The sequence below is a fragment of the Geotrypetes seraphini genome, chromosome 3 (assembly GCF_902459505.1).
Source record: "Geotrypetes seraphini chromosome 3, aGeoSer1.1, whole genome shotgun sequence".
Taxonomy (NCBI): domain Eukaryota; kingdom Metazoa; phylum Chordata; class Amphibia; order Gymnophiona; family Dermophiidae; genus Geotrypetes; species Geotrypetes seraphini.
In genome coordinates, this window is record NC_047086.1 from 118190789 (window position 1) to 118212565 (window position 21777).

Here is a 21777-nt window from a genome sequence, read left to right on the forward strand (position 1 = left end):
GGAGGATGGACTGGAGAAGGCTTCAGTGGCTGGGAGAGTTTAGATGGAATGGAGTAGGTTTTGACAGAGATTTCGGCAGTTGGAACCCAAGCACAGTACCGTGTAGGGCTTTGGATTCTTGCCCAGAAATAGCTAATAAAAAAAAATTGAATAAATTTAAATTGAATCAGGTTGGGCAGACTGGATGGACCATTCAGGTCTTTATCTGCCATCATCTACTATGTTACTTAGCACAATTTTTTATATGTAATTCAAGAGTAATGTTCTTTCCTCTAATTTTGTAAACTGTTCTGAACTACTGGCTGAAACGGTATATAACTATTCTTGTTATGTTTATTTTGAATTGGACAATGGGGATGTTTGTGGGGATGGAGTCTTATTTATAGATTTCATGACCCCCTTAGCATGGATACAATCACATATCAGTAATAGACTTTTAATTTAGAGGTAAGGTTGTTCCTGTGCAATAGCTGTAGGGAAATGCTGGCCAGACTCCCAACAGTTACCACAGGGCTTTACAGTAAACATGCATTCATGTTTACAACTAATGTATGGTAATAGTAAACATTACTGTACTTTAGTAATAATGCCCTTCAATTTTTTCATGGTGTCATTATTTCAAATGCAGATTTCTGTTTTGGCTTATATTGGGATAGAAAGGTGTATGACACTATTTTCCTCTCGCATCAGCCCCTGATCAGGGCAGGATTAATTATTCGAGAGCCCATGGGCACACAAGTGCACTGGCCCCTACCCTGCCCATTTATTCACCTGTTTTCTTATTTACCGTTTATACTCAAATATAAAATGAAATTTTGGGGCCAAAAAATGACCCAAAAATGGGGTTTTCGATTTATATTCAGGTCATTGCCCACCCGCCTCCCTCCCAAACTTGTTGCAGGCCTCTGCCAGGCCTGCCATATGGTTTGGTGGGATAGGCTGAGACAGGAGGGAACCCTCCAATTTCCTGACCTGGCTGAATCTACCAATTTTTTTACCTCCCTCCTGCCTCCCCCTGTGTATTTTTTTAAAATCTCTAGTGGTCCAGTGGTGTACCTGGCAGGAGCGAGCTGTCCGTGCTCCTGCACCCTGTCCCCCCTTGAATGGCCGTCTTGAGTTCTCATGGCCTAGCGGTGTATCAGGCATGAGCGAGCTTTCCTAGCTCCTGCCCAGCTCTGAGCTGCTCGCTGAATGGCTGCAGTGAGTTCTCAAGGTACACCGCTGGGCCGTGAGAACTCGAAGTGGCCATTCAAGGAGGAGAGGATCAGCATGGGGCAGAAGCATGGAAAGCTCTCTTCTACCCAGTACACCACTGGACCACAAAGGATTCATAAAGATATGTGGGGGGAGGTGGGATGGAGGTTAAAAAAATTGACAGTTGGCCAGGACAGAGACGGGAGGGATGCCTCCTGTCTCGGCCCACCCCACCAGGCCCTACGGCAGGCCTGGTGGAGACCTACAGGACATCGGAGAAAGAGGGGAATGGTACAGAGCAGGGAGGAGGGCTGGGTACAAAGCCTGGCAGACTGTTTCCTCTATCGCAGTCCCGCCCCTCCTCTGATGTCAGAGGCAGGATCGCGGAGAAAACAGCTCCGAAGCAGTGGAAAGATCACTACCATCGCGATGTTATCTGCAGACTGTTCCTCAACGGCAAATGGTGCAGGGAGGCCTGGGGGGGGAAGCAGGAGGCCAGGGGTGGGAAGCCGAATGCCAGGAGAGGGAAATGGACACTGGGGGGAGGAAGCCAGATAGCAGCACTTCTCAACTGACCCTCCAGCCCTCGCTGGCCAGCAAGAGCAGCGAGGGGGGAGAGTCAGCCAAATCGGGAAGCCAATTTTTTGTTGTGTTAAATCAATTTGAACCGATTGAAATCGTAAATCGGGCAGCACTAGTCTGGAGGCTGGGAAGAGAGTCAAAGCTATTTGACTGGGGGGAGAGAGGGAGAGAGGAAAGCAAAATGGCTGCTAAACCAGTGTGGACCGGCACCGGTCCACGGACCGGCAGTTGAAGAACACTGGGCTAAGTCATGCCCATCTCCACCCAATCTCCACTCCCATAATAATTGTAACACCATTTTTTCCATATATATACACACATACAATATAATAGTATTAAGAACACATAATGGTTAACCACAAAATTATGGTTAACCACAAAATTAAAATACACAAAGCACACTGTATGCGGTGTCTTTGGGCCGGCTCCTTGAGTGCTGCAATGCACAAAGCTTTGGGAAGCGGCTCCTCGTGCGCATCCTGCACCTCATCTGGAAGCATCCCTCTGACATTGCAATGTCAGAGAGAAGGCTTCCGGGTCAGGCGCAGGTCGCGGGTAGGAGCCTTTTCTCACAGCTTTGTGAACTGCAGCACTCAGGGAGCTGGCCCGAAGACACTGCATTGATCGTACCGAGGATCGGCGGCTACAGAACAATCTCTTGGGCCCGATGGAGGTGCTGGCCCTGTGGACCCGCAGAAAATTTCTACGGACCGGCAACAGTCCATGGGCTGGCGGTTGAAGAACACTGTGCTAAACAGAAGGGAAACATGTGGGCACCCAGCTCATTGGGCATCCCTGACCTCCTGGGCCCAAGGGGATCTGCAAAGGAAGTGGAAGTAGTGGGATCGTTGGGAAACAGTGATCATAAAATGATTAAGTTCAAGGTTGAAGTAGGAATAACGAAAGGAAAAAGAACCATAGCGACAAGTTTTAACTTCAGGAAAGGAAACTATGAAGCAATGAGGGGAATGGTAAAGAAGAAACTTAGGAACACTTCCAAAAAATGGCAGACAGTAGAACATGCCTGGTCTTTTTTCAAGGACACGGTGAGCGAGGCGCAAAATCTGTACATGCCCAGATTCAGAAAAGGGTGCAAAAAGAGTCGAACAAAGACTCGGCGTGGATAACTAAAATAGTGAAGGAAGTGATAGGCAATAAGAAAAATTCATTCAGAAAATAGAAAAAGGACAAAACTGAAGGAAACTGGAAAGAGCACAGAAAGTATCAAAAAGAATGTCACCGTGTGGTTCGAAAAGCCAAAAGAGTATGAAGAGACTAGCCAGGGAAGCACGAAATTTCAAACCGTTCTTTAGATATGTTAAAGGGAAGCAACCAGCTAGGGGGAGGTGGGACCGCTGGAAGACGGAGACAGGAGGGGAGTGGTGAAGGAGGAGAAAGAGGTAGCAGAAAGACTTAACATGTTCTTTTCATCTGTATTTACAAGCGAAGACACAACCAACATACCGGAACCTGAGAAAATCTTTATTGGAAATCAAGCACAAAAGTTAACATCCATGGAAGTGAGCCTTGATGATATGCGCAGGCAGATAGAAAAACTAAAAGCAGACAAATCCCTGGGTCCGGATGGAATCCATCCAAGGGTTCTGAAGGAACTAAAGGAGGAAATAGCGGAACTACTGCAGCAAATTTGCAACCTATCCCTGAAAACAGGCATGATCCCGGAGGATTGGAAGATAGCCAACGTTACGCCCATCTTTAAAAAGGGATCAAGAGGTGACCCGGGAAACTACAGACTGGTAAGTCTGACCTCGGTTCCGGGGAAAATGGCGGAAGCACTGATAAAAGAAAACATCGATGAACATTTAGAAAAAAACGAACTTCTGATAACTAGCCAACATGGTTTCTGCAGGGGGAGATCGTGCCTGACTAGCTTATTGTACTTCTTCGAGGGAATTAACAAACGGATGGACAGAGGAGACCCCATAGACCTCATATACCTAAATTTCCAGAAAGCCTTTGACAAGGTGCCTCATGAACGTCTACTCCGGAAACTGAAGAACCATGGGGTGGACGGAGATGTGCATAGATGGATCAGAAACTGGTTAGAGGGTAGGAAACAGAGGGTAGGGGTGAAGGGCCACTACTCGGACTGGAGGAAGGTCACGAGTGGTGTTCCGCAGGGCTCGGTGCTCGGGCCGCTGCTATTTAATATATTCTTAAATGATCTAGAAACAGGGACGAAGTGTGAGATAATAAAATTTGTGGACGACACCAAACTATTTAGTGGAGCTCGGACAAAGGAGGACTGCGAAGAATTGCAAAGGGACTTGGACAAACTAGGGGAATGGGCGACGAGATGGCAGATGAAATTCAACGTTGAGAAGTGTAAGGTATTGCATGTGGGAAGGAGAAATCCCAGGTACAATTATACGATGGGAGGGATGTTATTGAATGAGAGTACCCAAGAAAGGGACTTGGGGGTAATGGTGGACATGACAATGAAGCCGAAGGCACAGTGCGCAGCAGCCGCTAAGAGAGCGAATAAAATGCTAGGTATAATCAAGAAGAGTATTACAACCAGAACGAAAGAAGTTATCCTGCCGCTGTACCGGGCGATGGTGCATCCGCATATTGAGTACTGCGATCAATATTGGTCGTCATACCTTAAGAAGGATATGGCGTTACTAGAGAGAGTTCAGAGGAGAGCGACACGTCTGATTAAAGGGATGGAAAACCTTTCATACGCTGAGAGATTGGAAAAACTGGGTCTCTTTTCCCTGGAGAAGAGGAGACTTAGAGGGGATATGATAGAGACTTACAAGATCATGAAGGGCATAGAGAGAGTAGAGAGAGACAGATTCTTCAAACTTTCAAAAAATAAAAGAACAAGAGGGCATTCGGAAAAGTTGAAAGGGGATAGATTAAAAACGAATGCTAGGAAGTTCTTTACCCAACGTGTGGTGGACACCTGGAATGCGCTTCCAGAGGATGTAATAGGGCAGAGTATGGTACTGGGATTTAAGAAAGGATTGGACAATTTTCTGCAGGAAAAGGTGATAGAGGAGTATAGATAGAGGATTACTGCACAGGTCCTGGACCTGTTGGGCTGCCGTGTGAGCGGACTGCTGGGCACGATGGACCTCAGGTCTGACCCAGCGGAGGCATTGCTTATGTTCTTATGTCCAGGCATCCCCTTATGGTAGGGAAGGGACTGAATCAGGGAAGGGAGTAATTTCTTCCGTGTGCTATTTTGTCTGCTTCATTCTCTCCTTTCCTCTCTTGATCTCTGCAGGCTGCTTATTGGGACGATAAGGGTTGGATAGTGCAGGAAGTAGAGGACTATTCTCTGCAGGGTACTAGTCGCTAATAGATTTGGGACATCAGCCCTTTATGACAGAGATATGCATTTGTTAATATACATTTTGTTCAATAGTATGCCTTAAAAATTTACTATGTGATAAAATCATTTTAGCACATCTTAATCTGTAAAATAATATATATAGCATATGTTTGTTAAGAGATGTGTGAAATAAACAAAATGTCCCAAAATTGGAGAAAAAAGGTCAAACAAAAATGAACCAAACATTTTACTCTGAATCCAACACTACTTTATGTTGTTGCTAAGAGGAATATAGAACAGTACCAGAATCAGTAATTGTCCATTTAATTACTATTTTATGCTTTATGATCTGAATTACTATAATTAATGTTGTTGCTGGGTTTTTCCCCCTATTTACTGAATTTTTTTTTTTTAATTGAAAAAATAACCTTCAATCAATTTGGGTCTCATTTATTAAGGTACACAGTGGTGTCAATATATGGTAATATCATTAATGTTTGTTAATTAACCCCCCCTTCCCCTTTTTACAAAACTGTACAAGAGGTTTTTAACTAAATACTCTGTGCTGCTCCAATGCTCATAGGAACTCTATGACTGTCAGAGCAGTGAAAAGCATTCAGCGCCCTGGCTGGCACTAAAAATCTCTTGTGCAGTTTTATAAAAGTGTGTGTGTGGGGTTAATATGGGTTCAATTCATTTAATTGGACCTATTTGCACAGATTTTATTATGGGCCTATATTCAGAGATTAACCCCCCCTCTTTTTTTTTTTTTTTTACAAAACTGCGGTAGCAGATTTTAGCGCAGGCCAGTGCGCTGAATGCTCTGCGCTGCTCCCAACCCTCATAGAGTTCCTATTAGCATTGGGAGCAGCGCAGAGCATTCAGCGCACCGGCCTGTGCTAAAAAGCGCTATCGTAGTTTTGTGACAGAGGGGATTAATAATATTATCACATGCTAACATGATAGTACATAAGGTCCATTATGTATTACTTTAACAACATGAATATATTTTATCATACCCCACAATCTATTCACTAGACTTTAGTTAATTTACAAATAAGAACAGAATGTAAAACTGTGAACTGAAGTGCTCAGACCACCAACCTCAGTGCTTCATAAGCAAAGCAAGCGTAGGCTGTCAAAGGGACCATGACAGCACTTCTAAGGTCCCTCACCCTGCCACAAATTGAAACGAGTTCATTAATCCACTATATTTTATCATACCCATACAATTTCCTGAATCTGAGGAGAGAAGAAAGATAATACCAGTGGAGAAGAAGGGGAAGAGAAAGAGAAAAGCATTAGTGGTGCCTCTCATTCTCTGTCACTCAACTTCCCTTCTTCCTTCTTGTGGGAGGGAGGATGGGAAGGGGGTGGTGATTAACCTGTGGAAATGAAACTCCTTTGGGAGTAGAGGGCATTAGACAGTTTCTCCAATTTTGTTCCTCCTACAAAGATGACCTTTTCATATGAGTACCAGCAGCTTTCTATCTAGAAAAAAAAATCACTGTTCAATTCAGTAAGAACTGTGTGAGTTTTTAATCATTTGTACTGAAAAAGAGAAAACGTCATAACTCAGGAACAAGCTCATATTACCATCTCTTGCATATCTTGAGCTGTTGGACTGACAGATCTTCTACACTCATTTGTTTTATTAACAATCTCTTCCTGGACATCTGGTTGCTCAGTATTCAATGATTCAAATGGTATGCTTTCATCCTAAAAGAGTAAAATGATTTTTGTGTGATAAGGGTAGTTTTATATAGTACTTATACGTGATATGTTCATAGAACTACAGTCAATACACATATCATTAATTTACATTGGACAGTTAAATATTCAACCAAGCATTCAGTGCTGTTTCTAGACACTATTGCAGTCTCATTGCATTTCTCTTTCAATGATTTTTTTTTTTATTAATAAATTTGAATATTTACAATATCCACTAATACAAAGAAATAAAGGGATAATCATATTAACAATACATAATCAATAATAGACAATTCCTTATTAAGCCCACAATAATGGGGAGATATGATACATTTTTACCAAACTAAATTAAAGGAAAAGATAAATAAAGTACTTCTCAACTCATCTCTATGTGAGTCTGAAACCTTCCTTACTTTTGAAGGGATTCTCAATTTTTCTCATAAGCTCAGGTCTAAGAATTTTAGAAAAAAATTTTATTTTCATTTCTGTTCTTGAGTAATTAAAAATTGTTGTAACTGGATAGGTTCCCAAAAAACGTATTCAATGTCTTGTAATTTAACAAGACAATTACAGGGAAATTTAAGGTAAAAAGATGCCTCAAGAGCCAAAACTCTAGCTTTTAAACTCAAAAACTCTTTCCTCCTTAATTGAGTAGCTCTAGAGACATCAGGAAAAATCCTAACCAAATCTCCACAAAATTTTGTTAATCTATTTTTAAAATAAAGTTTCATTATTAACATCTTGTCTATCTCACTCATACATGTTATCACCAGGGTTGACCTACTCTGAATCACATCCTGACTATCCTCTAAGAATTCAGTCAAATTAATTTCAGTTGTGACCAAGTGGTCAACCTCCTGGGCAGATTCTATTCTTTTTTGAGGAACATAATAGAAATTATTAATTGGGAAATTCTCTGCGTTGGGCAATCCCAGTATTTCTTTAAAATATTTCCTTAATAGAATTTCAGATGATAATAAATGAGTTACTGGGAAATTGACCAGGCGGAGATTCCTAACTCTAAACATGTTTTCCATTGATTCCAACTTAGAATGTATCACAGTAGAATCTTTAACCGCAGATACCGAGACAGCTTGAAGAGTATTACACTGTGTTTCCATCACATTTAAACGCCTATCCAAACAATTCAAATTGTCATCCACATTTACTAATTTTTGAGAAACAGCTTATGAAAATTCCACTGTTTGTTTCATTGTCGACCTGAGAAACCCTTCAACTCTAGAAATACCTAACCACAAGTCTTTAAGGGTAATATCTCGTGTCTCAGCCGTTGGTGGTTGATCCTCCATTACACCTTGTTACCTGACTGAGGGACGCCAGAGGAGACTTTTTGCAGCTTCAGAGTTCCCCTGCAGCAGCGCTTGTGTTATAATTTTCTTCAGGGGTCAGGCACTAACAGAGACGGACCCCTGACGTCATTGGGTCCGTCTCCAACCTTTAAAATCAAGCCGCGGCCGCAGGGCATACCCTAAGGGGCACGTTTGGCCCCTTGGGAGCCCCTTGGAGCTACGAGGAGCAGAGGAGCTGGAATCTAAGGTTGTATTGTTTCATTTTATATAATATTTGATAGACTGAACATGGGAAAAAGGAAAATAAAACCTAAAAGTTGTACACCAGCTGTATCTGGCCCCATGGATAAGCATTTAACCTTATTAACTGAGAATCTTTTAGTATTACCACTGAATATGAGTTCCTCTATGTCAGGTGCTTCAATCAGTCCCCTCGATCGGACTCCTCCCCTTCATCCAGTATCCAGTGATAGTGGGAATATAAACCCCACTATAGCAGTCGAACACGTGGTATCCCCCACTAAGAAAAATAAATTGTTTTATACTCAATGATGTTCAGTGTTCTCCCCAGGACCTTTTGAATGGTATGCCACTAGGCTGATTTTTTTTGTTTTTTAACATTTTGGCTAACAGATTTTATAATGCTTTATAGTTTTCCTCTGCCCCCACCTAGCTGCTTCATGCTATTCCCCTAGCATGAATTTCTGGGGAGAACACTGATCAGAAAGAAGATTGGCTGCAATCAAAGTGGTTTAAATACTATACACAGGAACTTATTTTGTACCTGGAGCAATGGAGGGTTAAGTGTCTTGCCCAGAGTCACAAGGAGCTACAGTAGGAATCAAATCCAGTTCCCCAGGCCACCACACAAATCCAGCTGGTGGCAGTTAGTGTTTTGTGTTTTAAACTTCTGAAAACGGAACTATGAAGGGATGAGAGTCATGGTGAGGAACAAGATTAGGATGAGGATATGCTCTGTAAATACACTAGAGCAAGCATGGTCCCTTTATAAGGACACAGTCACAGAGGCGCAGAATTTATATATACTGCTTATCACCAAGGGTTCCAAGAGGAAGAAGAGCAAGGAACCGGCGTGACTCACTGTAGCGGTGAAGGAAGTAATCAGAGACAAGAAGACTTCATTTAAGGAATGGAAAAGGACAAAAACGGAAGAAAACTAGAAAAAGCACAAACATCAACATAAGTGCCATATGGCGGTAAGAGGGGCCAAAAGAGACTATGAAGAAAAAATATCCAAGGAGGCCAGAAAATTTAAGCTGTTCTTTCAATATATTAAGGGGAAATTACCCGCAAAGGAAGCGGTGGGGCCATTAGATGACCAAGGAATAAAGGGAGTACTAATGGAGGACAAAGCCATCGCCGAAAAACTGAACACATTTTTTGCGTCTGTATTTACCAAAGAGGATATATCCAATATCCAGGAAGCTGACAGGGTATACACATGAAATGAAGACGGGAAACTGACAGGGATGACGGTCAGTCTAGAAGAAGTATGCAGATGGATTGATAAGCTTAAAAACGATAAATCCCCGGGACTGGATGGCATCCACTCGAGGGTAATCAAGGAACTGAAAGGAGTTATAGCTAACTGCTCCAAATAATAGCCAATCTGTCGATCAAATCAGGAAAGATTCCGGAAAACTGGAAAGTGGCGAATGTTACGCCGATCTTCAAGAAAGGTTCGAAGGGAGATCTGGGAAACTACAGACCAGTGAGTCTGACTTCGGTAACTGGGAAAGATGGTAGAGGTGATGAGGACCAGCCAGCATGGCTTCAGGAAAGGAAGATCTTGCTTGACAAACTTACTGCACTTCTTCAAAGGAGTAAATGGGCAGTTAGACAAGGGTGACCTGGTCGACATCGTATATCTAGATTTTCAGAAGGCATTTGACAAGGTTCCGCATGAACGCCTACTTTGAAAAATTGCAAGCCATGGCATCGAGGGTGATATATTCACGTGGATTAAAAACTGGTTGGCGGATAGGAAACAGAGAGTGGGGGTGAATAGACAATACTCGGACTGGAAAAGCATCACGAGTGGAGTGCCGCAGAGTTCAGTGCAAAGGACTGTGCTCTTCAACATATTTATATTATAAACGACCTAGAAATAGGCATGACGAGTGAGATGATTAAATTTGCGGGTGATACAAAGTTATTCAGAGTAGTGAGCACACAGAAGGATTGCGGAGACCTACAAAGTGACATAAATATGCTCGAGGAATGGGCCGCAAAATGGCAAATGAGGTTCAATGTGGATAATGCAAGGTAATGCATGTCGGTATCAAAAATCATATGCACGAAAACATGATGTCCAGAGTTATACTCGTAGATAGCTCCCAGGAAAGAGACTTGGGAGTACTTGTAGACAAGTCAATGAAACCGTCCGCACAATGTGCGGCGGCAAAAAGGGCAAACAGAATGCTACAAATGATTAAGAAGGGGATCACAAACAGATCTGAAAAAGTATCATGTCATTATACGGGGCCATGTTATGCCCCTACCTGGAATACTGTGTCCAACATGGTCGCCGTACATGAAAAAGGACATAGTACTACTTGAAAAGGTCCAGAGAAGAGCAACAAAAATGGTTAAGGGACTGGGGGAATTGCCATACAGCGAGAGGCTAGAGAAACTTGGCCTCTTCTCCCTTAAGAAGAGAAGACTGAAAGGGGACATGATCAAAATATTCAAGATATTGAAGGGAATTGACTTAGTAGAGAAAGAGAGACTGTTCACCCTCTCCAAGGTGAAGAGAACGAGAGGGCACTCGCTAAAGTTAGAAGGGAAAAGATTCCGTACAAACGTAAGGAAGTTCATTTTCACCCAAAGAGTGGTAGATATCTGAAATGCTCTTCTGGAGGCTGTTATAGGGGAAAGTACCCTTCAGGGATTCAATACAAGGTTTGATAAGTTCCTACTGGAACAGAACATATGCAAGTAAGGCTAGACTCAAATAGGGCACTGGTCTTTGACCTAAGGGTCACCACGTGAGCGGACTGCTGGGCACGATGGACCACTGGTCTGACCCAGCAGCGGCAATTCTTATGTTCTTATGATCTATTTTAATTCTCATCCCCACAGGCTGAAATAGAAATTCAGTGCTGGGTCAGATCTGGTTGTGATGCTGAATATCCATATCTGGTGACTGCTGGAAATTATCTGACTACAGGAACACAGATAAGAACATAGGAATAGCGAACTGGTTCAAACAAATGGTCCATCTAGCCCAGTATCCTGTTTCTACAGTGGCCAATCTGGGTCACAAGTACCTGGTAGAAACCCAAATAGTACTCTATTTTCCTGAAAATAAGACCTATCCTGAAAATAAGCCCTAGTATGATTCTTAAAGATGCTCCTAATATAAGCCCTACCCCCAAAATAAGACCTAGTTATGATCAACTCACAAAGCCCCCCCCCCCCACCGACACTCCCCGACTCCATCCCTGACACTAGTGCTGCCCGATTCACCCAAAAAAAATCAGACTCGTCAATTCAGCGACCCTCACCTCCATCCCGGTGAAACCTGACATACCTCCACTCCAAGACATCCTAAAGCAGCATTGGCTGCAGCTCTTTGAATGTGCTGCTTCATAGCCTTTCCCGCTGGAGCCTTCCCTCTGCCATATCACAATGGGAAGGTCAGTGGGGTTATGCTGCACAGAGGGATGGAAGGGAGGGATAGAAAGATGCTGCAGAGGAAAGATCCGGCCCTGGCAGGGAAGTCCGCAAAGCAGCCCATTCAGAGTGCTGCCGCCGCTGCTGTTTTTTGAGGCCTCTGAGTGGAGGTATGTCAGTCTCATGGTGGAAGGGTCGGTGGGATTCTGCTGCACAGGGGAATGGGAGGGAGGGAGGGAGGGATAGAAAGATGCTGCACAAGAGGATGGGTGAGAGGGGAGGAAAGAGGAAGAATTGCACATGGGGAGGGGAAAGGAAAGAGGAAGAATTAGGGTAGAGGAAAGGAAAGATTATTGTTGTACATGAAAAAAAAAACATCCTCCAAAAATAAAAATGCATTTTTGGACCCAAAATTAATATAAGACGCTGCCTTATTTTCAGGAAAACAGGGTAGCTATCCAGGTAGGTGAGGTCTGCCATTTTTGTGGTCTCAGTGGTGACCAGATAACTTCCAGCTCTCTTTGCTTTGACCTGGACCATTTCAGCACTATCTGGAGAGTGTTACAATTGCTTGTGCAGATAAGTGGCACTGTCTGGTTAACTACCACTGAATATCAGTGGAAGTTAAACGGGCAACAGTAGTATAGCCAGAAGTTGATTTTGGTGGGGGGAAGGGGCCTGGTTTTGATTGGAGAAGTCAAGCATTTAGAAACATGATGGCAGATAAAGGCTAAATGGCCCATCTAGTCTGCCCGTCCGCAGTAACCATTACCTCTTTCTCTCTAAGAGATCCCATGTGACTATCCAACGCCTTCTTGAATTCAGATACAGTCTGTCACCACCACCTCTTCTGGAAGACTGTTCCATGCATCTACCACCCTTTATGTAAAAATGTATTTCCTTAGATTACTCCGGAGTCTATCACCTCGTTACTTCATCCTATGCCCTCTCATTCCAGAGCTTCCTTTCAATTGAAAGAGACTTGACTCATGCGCATTTATGCCCTGTAGGTATTTAAATGTCTCTCAAGAACAAAAATAATAATAACAAACTATAATTAAAAAAACTAGAAAAATGTTATTAGCCAAGTGGTGGAAGTACCCATTTTAATTTAAATGTCTTTTATCATATCTCCCCTCTCCCGCCTCTCTCCCCTCTCCTTTAAGTCTGTCCCTATATGCCTTATGACAAAGACCACACACCATTTTAGTAACCTTCCTCTGGACTGACTCCATTCTTTTTTATATCTTTTTGAAGATGTGGTCTCCAGAATTGTATACACTATTCTAAATGAGGTCTTACCAGAGTCTTATACAGAGGCATCAATACCTTCTTTTTTCTACTGGCCATACCTCTTCCTATTCACCCTAGCATCCTTCTAGTTTTCGCCGTCACCTTTTCAACCTTTTTGGCCATCTTAAGATCATCACATATGTCTTTTCAGTTCACCCCATCCAGATCATACCTTTGCTGGCAGGGATGCTCAAGCTCCACCAGCTGAAGATTCACCTTCGGAGCCCTGGACTCAGAATTGCCCTGGACCCAGAATTGCTGCCCAAGAAGTGGGGAAGCAGACAGGCTGTTCCAGCCTCCTATGTCAACACTTCCATGCATGCTCAGTTCAAATACATGAACTAAGCATGCACAGAAGTGCTGGCATCAGCTATTAAAACAACCTCAGGGTGCTGAAGCTATAGCTCTAACCACTGTACTACACACTCAAGTGGATTATAAAAAGGGCCTGATATTCAAGAGATTTTTGCTCCTAAATTGGTCTCTGAAAATTTGCTAGGATTCAGAGCCTAGATTTATACTTTGAATTTTATTAAACTCCTAAATTTTGGAGCATAAAGAGTGAGTGGCAACACAGGTAGATTTAGGAAGGGGAAAATTTAGAGGGGCAATATTTTGCTGGCAACAGTGAGCATTTTTTAGCTGCAGTTGGTATTATTCAATGCCGGACCACAACTGGGCACCAGCTTTGAATATCCAGCTATTTCTTATGTGTTATTCAGAACTTAACTGCATACGTGATTTGTGTGAAAAGTCAGAAATATGTGCGGTCGGGTACCAGGGAATATAAGCAAAGGCTGTTAGACCTTCAGATAGTATTGAATGAGCTCCTCCATCAGAGAGCGCAAAAGTCTTTAGCTTATTATAAATATCATCTCTATTGACATGGTAATAAAGTGGGTTGACTGCTAGTCCCAAAAGAGTATTGACTATGAAGAATGCCCAGGGACAGCATATGTCCTCAGACAAAGATATTTGTGACTTATTCTATCAATATTATCACCAGTTATATGGGGCCCCGGAAGACGCTGATCTTCCGGGCTCTATCTCAGCGGTCTCAAACTCGTGGCCCACCATGCATGTAAGGCTAGTGCGCCTTAGTAAAAGGACCCCTATTTTTTTTTTTTTTTGCGGCCCTCCAAGTACCTACAAATCCAAAATGTGGCCCTGCAAAGGGTTTGAGTTTGAGACTACTGCTCTATCTGGATGACACAGAGAAGGAGCAAGTGGGAATTATAAGGATAGGGATACAAAGGGAAAATGCTGTATGGGGGAGGGGTAGATAGGAACACAGAGGGAGCAATGCTGAAGGGGGGTAGACGGGTTTACAGAGTGAGGGAAAGCTGAAAGAGGCTGGATGGGCAAACAGAGGGGGATAAAACTGAAATGGAGGGTTAATGGGGATACAGATGGGGCAATACTGAAAAAGAGGAGAGGAGATAGGGACACAGAGAGGGAGGTGGAATAGAGACAGAGAAGCAAAGCTGAAAAAAGGAGTGAAGATAAGGACATTGAGAGGGCAGATGGTGAACATGGAGTGGGGGAGGATAAGGACAGGGGCACAATAAAGATTCTGGGAAAGAGGTGAGATAGGCATATAGGTGGAATGGTGACACTGATGGACATAGAAGGGAAATGCTGGATCAAGGAGAGATGGGAGGCTCAGGCTGAATAGAATGGGGAGAAAGAGGGCCAAGCCATATGGAAAGGGCACAGAAAAGAATGAGAGAGTGAAGAGATGAGGAAAACAGAAACCCAGAGACAACCAAGGTAGATAAAAGGTTTGTGTTTGGCTTTTGCTTGTTTGTTGTGCTTGAGAATAAAGTAGTAATTGAAAAATGTATTTGGCCTATAACATGATATCTTATTTTCCAGTTTTGTTTTATTTATATGTGGTGATTGGTATATCAGTCTTTTCAATTTACACCTGCAGTCTTTTTATATTTTACACAATACTAGGGAACATGCATTACTGTTTATCTATTTATTCAATTTTCTATACCGTTCTCCTGAGGGAATTCAGAATAGTTTACATGAACTTATTCAGGTACGCAAGCATTTTTTTTCCTGTCCATCCCAGTGTGCTCACAATCTATCTAATGTACCTGGGGCAATGGGGGGGGAGGATTAAGTGACTTGCCCAGGGTCACAAGGAGCAGCTGTGGTGCTGCATTCTATGCAGAATCTGGTTTCATAGGGTACAGTTTCATTGTTGTCTACATATTCTATTTTTAGTTTGCAGTTACACTCTCACCCGGTATAGAATAAGTATCTGTGTTCTGTGTGTGCAAAAAAAGACATGCTTTTCTGTTGGAATTAACTGAAGGATCAATCTACTAATATGGCTTGTGCAGTGGTTAAATGCTGCCTTATCCTAGTTGTGAATTGTGGATTATTACTAAAAATATTTATTTATTTTTTTCATATAGGGGAAAGGATGTTAAAAAAATGATTGGTCCTGGCTGTCAAATATGCTAGGAACATCATTGCTGGCTGGACTTGTAATTCCAGACCTGATGCTGCAGCAGTAGAGGGTTTGTTTGGGGTTTTGTGAGGGGGGGGGTGGGGGTGGGGAGGGTTAACAATCTGTAACTTGTATTCTTCATGTGTTGCTGAGAACTCTTGGGGCTGTGTGTTATACATGACAATTTGCTGAATGTTTTTAAAAGGTTGGGCTATGCTTTGAAATAAAGCCCACAGAGCCTGCTATTTTGGTATTTGGTTAGTTTTTACTAGTGCTGCCCGATTCACGATTCGAATCGATTCAATTAAAAAAAAATCAGCCTCCCAATTCAATGACCGATCCTTCCCCCGTGCCTTCCTAAAGCAGGAGCGGCAGTGCTGCCTCTTGCTGGCCGTCCGCTGCCACTCCTGCTTGAGGGGGGAAAGTCAATCAGAAAGGCCTGCATCTTCCCCGCTTTTACATTAAGGCTAATACGGCAGCCTGCAGGATCACTGGTGCTATAGCGATCCCTGCAACTGCCCATCGTCCTCAGCAGCATGTTCTCTTTGCTATGGTCCTGCCCCTACTTTGACATCATGGGCAGGATCGCGACAGAGAGAACATGCCGCTGAGGATGAAGAGCAGCTGCAGGGATTTCTATAGCACCAATGATCCTGTAGGCTGCCGCATTAGTTGCTTAAAGTAAGAGTGGGTAAGCTGGGGGAGAAGACCTTCATGGCGGGGAGGAGGAGGAAGAATGCCTTTGCGGCGGGGGCAGGGGGCAGGCCTTAACGGGGGGAGCAGGCCTTCGCGGCGGAGAGGAGGAAGAGTGCCTTTGCGGGGGGGGGGGGGCAGGCCTTCGCGGGATGAGCAGAATTTTGTGGTGGGGAGGAGGAAGAAGAGTGCATTCACGGCAGGGGGGCAGGCCTTTGCGGGGAGGGGCGCAGGGACAGGCCTTCACAGCAGGGAGGAAGGCCTGTGCAGCAGGAGGAGGAGGTAGAGTGCCTTCATGGTGGGGAGGCAGGCCTGTGCAGAGGGAGAAGGAGTAAGTGAGGGGAGATGCCAGACCTGGGGTGGAGTGAAGAGAGAGACCAAACCAAAAAGAGGGGGAGGAAAGCAGAGGAAAGGTGCTGGACTAGAAAATGAGATGGTGGTAGTTACCCGCGGCTAACCCGCTGAAACGGTGGGAGGAAAAAATTGCTCACTGCGGGCACAGGGACAAGGCCATCTACCGCCCCGTGGAGTGGTGAATGGCCTTGTCCCCGCAGTTAAGGGAGGGAAGGCGTGTGGTCACCGATGGCGCACGGCCCCCTCCCTACCTCCAGCAAAATCTATCTCCCTCCCTCCTTCCCTCCCCCTTACCTTCGTGGTGCTTTAGAAAATAAACTGACGCCAGCGAAGCCTGCCTGTGTCGCTCTGCAGTCGCGTGTGTGTAGGCAGAAGCCTCTTCTCTGACGCAACTTCCGGTTGCATCAGAGGAGAAGATTCCGCCTAGACACACACGACTGCAGGGCGGTATAGGCAGGCGGGATGCCAGAGAAGGAAACTGTGGGGCCGGTCACAAGCGAAATCAAACACGAGTTGGAAGGTAGGACGGGGAGGAGTCAAGGAGTCTGAGAATAAGGTGGCGGACCGCGGACGGTGAGGCGAAAGGGAGATTATGCTGGACAGGGAAGAGTAATAGAGATGATAGACCGTGGGGGGAGGGGAGGAGAGGGGAGAGGCATGCTGTCCCCGGTAGCATGAAAAGGCGTGCTGTATGTGTGTGAGCGTCAGGCTAGTATAACGCATGCGCCATTTGCCGAATGCATATGCCTTGGTATCTTTGCAGAAAAGTTGGTCAGACCAGGGCCCTGGTGTCGTTCGCCCCCCCCCCTCCCTCACGCACTTCTGTGGTCTTAGGAGGGAAAAAATTTACTAGTTTTCTTTAAGAATTTGTTTAGTCTGTTATGGGTTTTAGTTTAGGCATTTTTTTCCTTTGTTGCACTTTCTTGCACTCAGTGCACACAAAAATGATTGAAACATCCATATTTGAAACTTGTGAGCCTTGAGCCCATTCTCAAGACTTTAAGCTTGTTATCTAGTCATTCATAAACCAGGGCCGTCATCAGGGCAGTACTACCAGTCCTGCATTCAGGGGCCCGGAGCTGACAGGGGGCCCGGGCCAGTAGCGTACCTAGGGGGGGCGGTGCGCCCAGGGTGCACGCCCCAAGGGGGTGCATAGGAGAGAGAGCTGAACGGGGACGATGGGGGACCCGCGGGGTTAAATATAACTCAAGCCGCGAGGCTCGTCTTCTACTCCGACTGCCCTGCCACTCATACAGCCGATCGGAAGTCTTCCCCGACGTCAGCGCTGACGTCGGAGGGAGGGCTTAAGCAAAGCCCGCCCTCCGACATCAGCGCTGAAGTCGGGGAAGACTTCTGGTCGGCTATGTGTGCGCGGCGGGACAGGCAGGAAATAGAAGACAAGCCTACGCGGCTCGAGCTACATTTTGCTGAGAAAGTTGCTAAGATGGGCTGGGAGGCAAAAGGGGAACACAAAAGGGGGAGGGAGTTCGTTTTGGACACAAGGCATGAACTTGGGAGAGAGGAAGGGAGGGAAAGAGATGCTGAGGTGGGGGAGGGAATGTGTTTTTGGACACAGAAGGCAAGGACTTGGGAGAGAGGAAGGGAGGGAAAGAGATGGTTGTGTACACGGGGAATAGAAGAAAGGAGAATTTTTGGTCATAGGGAGGGAGTGAGGTACAGACAGTGGCATACCAAGGTGGGGGTGGGGGTGGTCTGCCCCGGGTTTACGCCCCAAGGGGGTCAGCAGCTGGCCACCCTCCAGTGTTCTCCCTAGGCTGGCAAACTGTGTCTCTTTAGCCACTTGAGTGCCACCGCCGCCATTGGGAACAGGCCGGTGCCAAGTTCTCCCTACTTTTCCCTGTGGGGTCGACCAACTCGCCCCGCGGGGAAGAGAAGCAGGGCGAACTCGGCGCCGGCCTATTCCCGATAGCGGCAGTGGCAGCCTATTCCCCAGTGGCGGTGACAGCATTTTCCCAATGGTGGTGGCATAGGGGAGGGCAAGGAGAAAGAAAGAAAGAAAGGGGGGGGACAGGGAGCCAGAAAAAAAAAGAAAAGAAAGGGGGCTGGGTGAAACAAAGAAAAATGGGGCACGGAGAGAGAGAGAAAAAGAAAGAAGGGGGCAGGGTGAAACAAAGAAAAAGTTTGGGGAGGGAATGAGGTCTGGAGGAGAGGAAGCATACAGGAGGCTGAAAAAAGGGAAGAAATATTGGATGCACAGTCAGAAGAATAAAATGCAACCAGAGACTGATGAAATTACCAAAGGTAGGAAAATGATTTTATTTTCAATTTAGTGATCAAAATGTGTCCGTTTTGAGAATTTATATATGCTGTCTATATTTTGCACTATGGCCCCCTTTTACTAAAACGCAATAGCGGTTTTTAGCGCAGGGAGCCTATGAGCTTCAAGAGCAGCGTGGGGCATTCAGCTTAGGTCCCTGCGCTAAAAACCGCTATCGCGGTTTAGTAAAAAGGGAGGGGGAATATTTGTCTATTTTTGTATAGTTGTTACTGAGGTGACATTGCATAAAGTCATCTGCCTTGACCTCTTTGAAAACCCACGGAATATAAATGATAATTAACATTTTCTCTGCGTACAGCGTGCTTTGTGTTTTTAAAATTTTATTGTTGGTAGATCATTTTGACTTGGCCACAAAGGTAAGGGGGAGGGAGGGGAGCTGCTGAAAGAGTCTACCTTGACGTGGTTGCAGGCTTACAAATCTTTTGGTCAAAGAATGCGGCGACAGAGAAAAGTATGTGTGTATTCGGCCCATGGAAGAAGGGGGGGTCGGGGGGGGGGGGAAGGGGTTCGTGGGGGGCCCAATAGGATTGCTCAGTAAGGGGCCCAGAAATTTCTGATGGCGGCCCTGTCATAAACAGTCGGTACAGAAGTTCACAAACTTAGCAGCTTAGGCAAGTAAGAGGCATGAAAATTGTTCTGTCATCCTGATTGAAAGTATGTGTATGGTTCATCAATGTATATGATTTAGCAGCATTTGGGAGATGTAGTTCTGGGGACACAGAGCCAAAATCAGAAAATTAAACTTAGTTATATTTTCATATACATGCAAATTAGTGTCCATAAAAATTTAACCTGCATAAAAAGCAAATGCAGAAGTCTTTTAAGAACATTTTCAAGGAGACTACAACAAAATAGCCACTATTGAAAGCAAAATAAAATATCTAAACAAAATAATTTTCAGGATGTCCGGGGCGGTACTTAGACCTCCCAGGAAAGAGACTTGGGAGTTCTGATCGACAAGTCGATGAAGCCGTCTGCACAATGTGCTGCGGCGGCAAAAAGGGCAAACAGAATGCTAGGAATGATAAAGAAGGGGATCACAAACAGATTGGAGAAGGTTATCATGCTGCTGTACCATGGTACGCCCTCACCTGGAGTACTGCATCCAGCACTGGTCGCCATACATGAAAAAGGACATGGTACTACTCGATAAGGTCCAGAGAAGAGCGACTAAAATGGTTAAGGGGCTGGAGGATTTGCCTTACAGTGAGAGATTGGAAAAACTGGGCCTCTTCTCCCTTGAAAAGAGGAGACTGAGAGGAGACATTATCAAAACATTCAAAATACTGAAGGGAATAGACCTAGTAGATAAAGACAGACTGTTCACCCTCTGCAAGGTAGGGAGAACAAGAGGGCACTCTCTAAAGTTGAAAGGGAATAGATTCCGTACAAATGTAAGGAAGTTCTTCTTCATCCATAGAGTGGTGGAGAGCTGGAATGCTCTTCCGGAGTCTGTTGTAGGGAAAAACACCCTCCAGGGTTTCAAGACTAAGCTGGACAAATTCCTGCTAAACTGGGACGTATGCAGGCGAGACTGGACTCATTTAGAACACTGGTCTTTGACGTGGGGGTCGCCACGAGAGTGGACTGCTGGGCAGGGTGGACCACTGGTCTGTCTCAGCAGCTGCAATTCTTATGTTCTTATGTTCTAAAGCAACGCGAAGGTAAGGGGGAGGGAGATAGATTTCGCTGGAGGTAGGGAACGGACGGGACCCCGCGCCTTCCCTCCCTTAAGTTTCATTATGCCATGAAGGTAAGGGAGAGGGAGGGAGATTCTCAGGCCGCTGAAGGGCAGTGAGGTGGCGAGAGGGAAGGGTGGATGCTATGGGGACGGGATGGTGAAGGCGACGGCGGGTTCAGGGACGCAGCGGTGAAGGAGACGTCGGGGATAGGACGATGAAGGGGATGGTGGTCCGGTGACGGGGACAGATTTTTTTCCCCATGTCATTCTCTAAGCTGGACTAATAAAGAGAGGGAGAGAGAAATGCAAGACCACAAGAGGAAGGGTATAAGAGGGACAAATACTGTTCCAAAGTAGATGGGCAGAATGGCAGGAGAGATAGTAGGAGAAAGCCTGTACCTGGGGAAGGGGATACAGGAGGTAAGGAAGAGAGAAAGAAGAAGCTAGATATGGGGAGAGATAAGCTGCTGGGCATGGAGAGAGCATAGGAACAGGGACACAAGGGGGACAGTACTGGAGAGGAGAATAGGGATAGGGACACAGAAGAGAGATGCTGGATGAAAGGGTAGTTGAGAAAAGAAGAGATGGTGGATCTGTGGATGGTGGGGTCCATTAATGCAGCTGCATGGGGATGGAGATGAGCAAAAGGAAAGATGCCAGACCTCCGGGGGAGGAAAGGGAAATCGAAGGGGAGGACAGAGATGGAAGCTGGATGGTTAGCATGGAAAAAGAAGACAACCAGACCAACATGGGAACAACATGATTTGAAAAATGATCAGACAGCAAAAGTTAGGAAAAATAATTTTATTTTCTGTTTTGTGATTACAATATGTCAGATTTGAAATGTGTATCCTTCCAGAGCTGATGGACCGCGAACGTGAGCTAGGATTCAACAGAAAGAGGAAAAGTATTTTTTGTTTATTTTGTTTACACCACAGGACCAGTGTGGGGAGGAGAGGGCAAAGGGGTGAAGAGGCTATAAAATAAATCTACCAGGAAGTTTGGAAAAAACCACCCAATTGGGCAGGAAAATCGATTTGAATCGAAAAATCAATTCAATAGGCTGAATCAAATCGAATCAAAATTTTTTTTCCTGAATTGGGCTGCACTAGTGTTTGCAATTGCCCCTGATGCTTCAGATCTGTTACAGCTGGAGGACTGTTTAGTGTTGTTTCCACATGGTTATCAACTCAAGGATTGGTCTACTCCACTCAGCATTTTAAAGACTACCAACTGAAAGTCTGATATATCATGGGTGCG

General features: G+C 44.9%; 1 protein-coding gene across 1 annotated transcript in view; it reads right to left on the bottom strand.

Annotated features, from left to right (window-relative positions):
• LOC117357770 (cysteine-rich venom protein LEI1-like) overlaps positions 1-21777 on the bottom strand; it is a 235473-nt gene that overhangs the window by 192948 nt on the left and 20748 nt on the right. Inside the window, exon 3 of the mRNA XM_033938845.1 lies at positions 6674-6796. Within this exon, the coding sequence (XP_033794736.1) occupies positions 6674-6796 (123 nt within the window). The remainder of the gene's footprint in view (positions 1-6673; positions 6797-21777) is intronic.